Raw genomic sequence first — 3,703 nt, 5'->3', positions numbered from 1 at the left:
TGCAGCCATCGGCTGCTGCTGCTGCTGAATGTCTTCTTTAAGGACTGTTACAAAAGAACTCTTTTATAAATTGAGCAACAATAAGCATTTCATTTGTTTGCTGCTGCAGCTGGTGTTCTTGCTGCTGTTGCTGCTGCTGCTGCTGCTGCTGCTGGCTTACTATCTTCGGCCGAGCAACAAGGGGCCCCTAGCAGTCGGGTGGTTCGCCTGCAGCAGCGGGGGCGGCGGCAGCAGCAGCAGCAACAGCAGCAGCAAATGTGGTGTTGTTGCTGCTGCAGTTGTAGTTGTTGCTGCTGAACACCTGCTGCTGCTGCAGCATTCGTCTCTGCTTCGGCAATGCAGCTCGCCGCCCCCTCCACTCGAATCTGCTGCTGCAGCTGAGCTGCTGCAGCTCCTGCAGCAGACGGGTTTGCTGCTGCTGCTGCTGGGGCCCGGTAACTCACACAGCAGCATATACTTGAGCAGCAGCTGCTGCTGCAATGCGGGAGCTGCAGCAGCAGCAGCAGCAGCAGCAGCAAGAGCAGCCGCTGCTGCGCTTCGGTGGTGCCTTCACGGACCAGGGCGCCCTTAATGAATCGACAGCAGCAGCAGCAGCAGCAGCAGAAGCAGCAGCAGCAGAAGCAGCAGCAGCAGGGGGTCCAGATGCTCAGCCTTCCTTCAGCTTTGCTGCTGCTGTTAGAGCAGCAGCAGCAGCAGCTGCTGCTGCTGCCTCGCAGAGAAGAACACTGAAGGCGAAGGCCCCGTTTCTATGGAACTCCACAGACACCAGCAGCAGCAGCAGCAGCAGCAGCTGCAGCAGCAGCAGCAGCTGCTGCCTGAAATTCTCCCGCCTGTCGGGTGTATATGCATCCCCGGCAGCAGCAACTGGCAGCGCAGCAGCAGCAGCCTCACTCGACGCAGCAGCAGCAACAACAGCAGCAGCAGCAGCAGCAGGGAGCGACCGCACAGATGACAGCCGCCCTCCAGATGAAGAAGCAGCAGCAGCANGCAGCAGCACTGAGATGTATAAGCAGCAGCTACGTGAATGCCAGGCGCTGCTGCAGCAGCTGCTTGGGGGAGACACAGCGCAGCAGCAGCAGCAGCAGCAGCAAGCTGAAGCTGTCTTTCTCTCCTGCTCGGAGTCTCCTGGGGTGCTGCTGGCGCTCACCGCGTACGCCATTTGTGGTTATAACGAAACTCTTTTCTCTCACTCCTGCTCGCATGCTGCTGCTGCTGCTGCTGCTGCTGCTGCTGCTGCTGCTGGTGCTGGTGCTGCAGCTCAGCAGCAGCGCGAAGCAGCTGGCAGTTCCACCTCTGCTGAATCGCCCTCTACACGCCGACCGTCGCTGCAGCAGCAGCTGCAGCATCAGCAGCTGCAGAAGCAACACCAGCAGCAGCTTCAGCAGCAGCAGCAGCAGCAGGAGCTGGAGCAGCAGCAGCAGCACCTGATATGCTTGTGCAGTGCGCCCGGTTGCTGCTGCATATTTTCGCAGCAGGGGCAGCAAATGCTGCATTCTGCTGCTGCAGCCTGTAGCAGCAGCAGCAGCAGCAGCAACAGCAGCAGCAGCAGCAGCAGTGATTTCTTGCTGCAGGTGCTCTGTGCTTCGCTGCTGCGGCAGCTGGTGGGGCCCCGCTGGGGAGCCTTCGGCTGCAGCGAGCGGCAAGCGGCGCTGCTGCTGCTGCTGCAGGCAGCACCAGCGCACCCGCAGCAGCAGCTGCAGCAGCTGCTGCACAAGGTCTTAACGGAGCTGCTGGCCTACCAGCAGCAAACTGCTTCCTGCAGCAGCAGCTGCTGCAGTGAGCAGCTACACATGCAGCTGACAGCAGACACTTGCTGCTGCTGCTGCTGCTGCAAGAAGCGGCAGGCCCAGATTCAGCTGCTGCCAGCAGCAGCAGCAGCAGCAGCAGCAGAGAGCGGGAGCACGCCGCGCAGCAGCGCCAGCAGCAGCAGCAGCAGGACCGGCGCCAGATGCAGGCAGCAGCCTCAAGCGACTGCTGCTGCTGCAGCACCATCTGTGTTACCTGCAGCAGCAACAGCAGCAGCAGCAGCAGCAGACACCGCCTTGCATCCCCCTGCTGCGCCCGACGAAGCAGCAGCAGCGGCTGCTGCTGCTGCTGCAACACAAGCAGCAGCAGCAGCAACAACAGGCAGCTCGAAGCCAGCAACTGGCGCGTTGCCTTCTGGGGTACAGCCGTCGCCCCCGGACACTGCAGCAGCAGCAGCAGCAACAGCAGCAGCAGCAGCAGCAGGTGCTGCTGCTGGAGGTTCTGCTGCTGGCTGCTGCTACGCGTTGCAGCGCTGCTGCACTGCAGCAGAAACTCTAACTGAACGGGTGTTAACTCGGGTGATGGTGAGCAGCAGCAGCAGCAGCAAAGACGAGCAGCAACAGCAGCAGCACACAGAGCAGCACCAGCAGCAGCAGCAGCAGCAGCAGCAGAAGCAGTATGAATTACATGCAGTGTTTCGTTTTGTTAAATTTGTTGTTGCTGCTGTTGCTGCTGCTGTGTCTTGGCGTTGTGCAGGAGTTGATGCAGCGGGCAGCAGCTGCTGAAGCAGCAGAAAGAACAGCAGCAGCAGCAGCAGCAGCAGCAGCAGCAGCAGCAGCAGATGATGAGTATCCAGCATATGGCACTGCTCGCTTCGTGCTGCACTCATCGCTGCGTTTGCTGCAGGTGCTGCTGCGGGACTGTCCTAACTTTCTGCTGCTGCAGCAGGAGCGGCTGCAGCAGCTGCTGCTGCTGCTGCAGCAGACTGCAGCAGGAGGGCAGGCCTATAACCTTGTGCTAGCGCCAGGGATGCTTGCTGCTCCTGCTGCTGTTGCTGCTGCTGCTGCTGACGCTGCTGCTGCTGCCGACGGCCGCCCGCCTGCTCATCTGGCTGCTGTTGAGAGGACGCGAAGAAGACTCCAAATCAAGGTGAGTTGCTGCTGCTGCTGCTGTTGCTGCTGCTGCTGCTGCTGTTGCTGCTGCTGCTGCTGTTGCTGCTGCTGCTGTTGCTGCTGCTGCTGTTGCTGTCGTTGTTGATGCCTGTTGCTTCGTCTGTGTGTCAGCTGCTGGTAACAACAGCCTTTGTGTTCTTAATGCTTTCCTTCGCTGCTGCTGTGTGTTGCTGCTGTTGCTGCTGCTGCTGCTGCTGCTGCTGTTGCTGCTGCTGCAGAAGCCTCAACTGGACACAGCAACGTGCGTTGCCTGCCTTGTGGTGTACGTGGAGCTGCTGGAGGCTGCACAGGGGCACAAGCAGCGTTGCTGCTGCTGCAGCAGTTGCTGCTGGGCCTCAGCTTTGCTGCAGCACCTGCAGCGGCTGGTGCAGCAGCTGCTGCTGCTGCTGCGCATCAGCAGCCTGCAGCTAACAGACGGCAGCCACCTAACAGCAGCAGTACAGACAGTGCGTTGCTGCGTTCTTATAGCTCGTCTAGCTCGACCCAGCAGCAGCAGCAGCAGCAGCAGCAGCAGCAACAGAAACAACAGCAGCAGCAGCAGCAGCAGGACATACCCCCCACAACTTGAAGGAGACCTGCCGCCCGCTGTTGCTGCTGCTGCTTCTGCTGCTGCTGCTGCTGCTGCTGCTGATGAGGTGGGGTGTCTCCGCACCCCCTCAGAAGCAACCAGCAGCACTTCTGCTGCTTCTCCAGAGTCGCCTTTATCGGGTGCTCCGTCAGCAGCAACAGCAGCAGCAGCAGCAGCAACAGCAGCAGCAGCAACAGCAGCAGCAGCAACAGCAGCA

The 3,703-nt window shown here is 60.4% G+C and overlaps 1 protein-coding gene across 1 annotated transcript in view; it reads left to right on the top strand.

Moving 5' to 3' along the window:
• Nucleotides 1–479: 479 nt before the first annotated feature.
• EMH_0045020 (uncharacterized protein) overlaps nucleotides 480–3,703 on the top strand; it is a gene marked incomplete at both ends in the record, with an annotated part of 5,461 nt that continues 2,237 nt past the window's right edge. Inside the window, 4 exon segments of the mRNA XM_013496023.1 lie at nucleotides 480–986; nucleotides 990–2,330; nucleotides 2,503–2,895; nucleotides 3,137–3,703. Coding sequence (XP_013351477.1) covers nucleotides 480–986; nucleotides 990–2,330; nucleotides 2,503–2,895; nucleotides 3,137–3,703 — 2,808 coding nt within the window.

This window comes from Eimeria mitis, genomic scaffold (genome assembly GCF_000499745.2).
Source record: "Eimeria mitis Houghton genomic scaffold, Emh_scaff1875, whole genome shotgun sequence".
Classification (NCBI taxonomy): domain Eukaryota; phylum Apicomplexa; class Conoidasida; order Eucoccidiorida; family Eimeriidae; genus Eimeria; species Eimeria mitis.
Note: the sequence above shows the minus strand (reverse complement) of the source record. Positions and strands in the feature narration are given on the sequence as shown.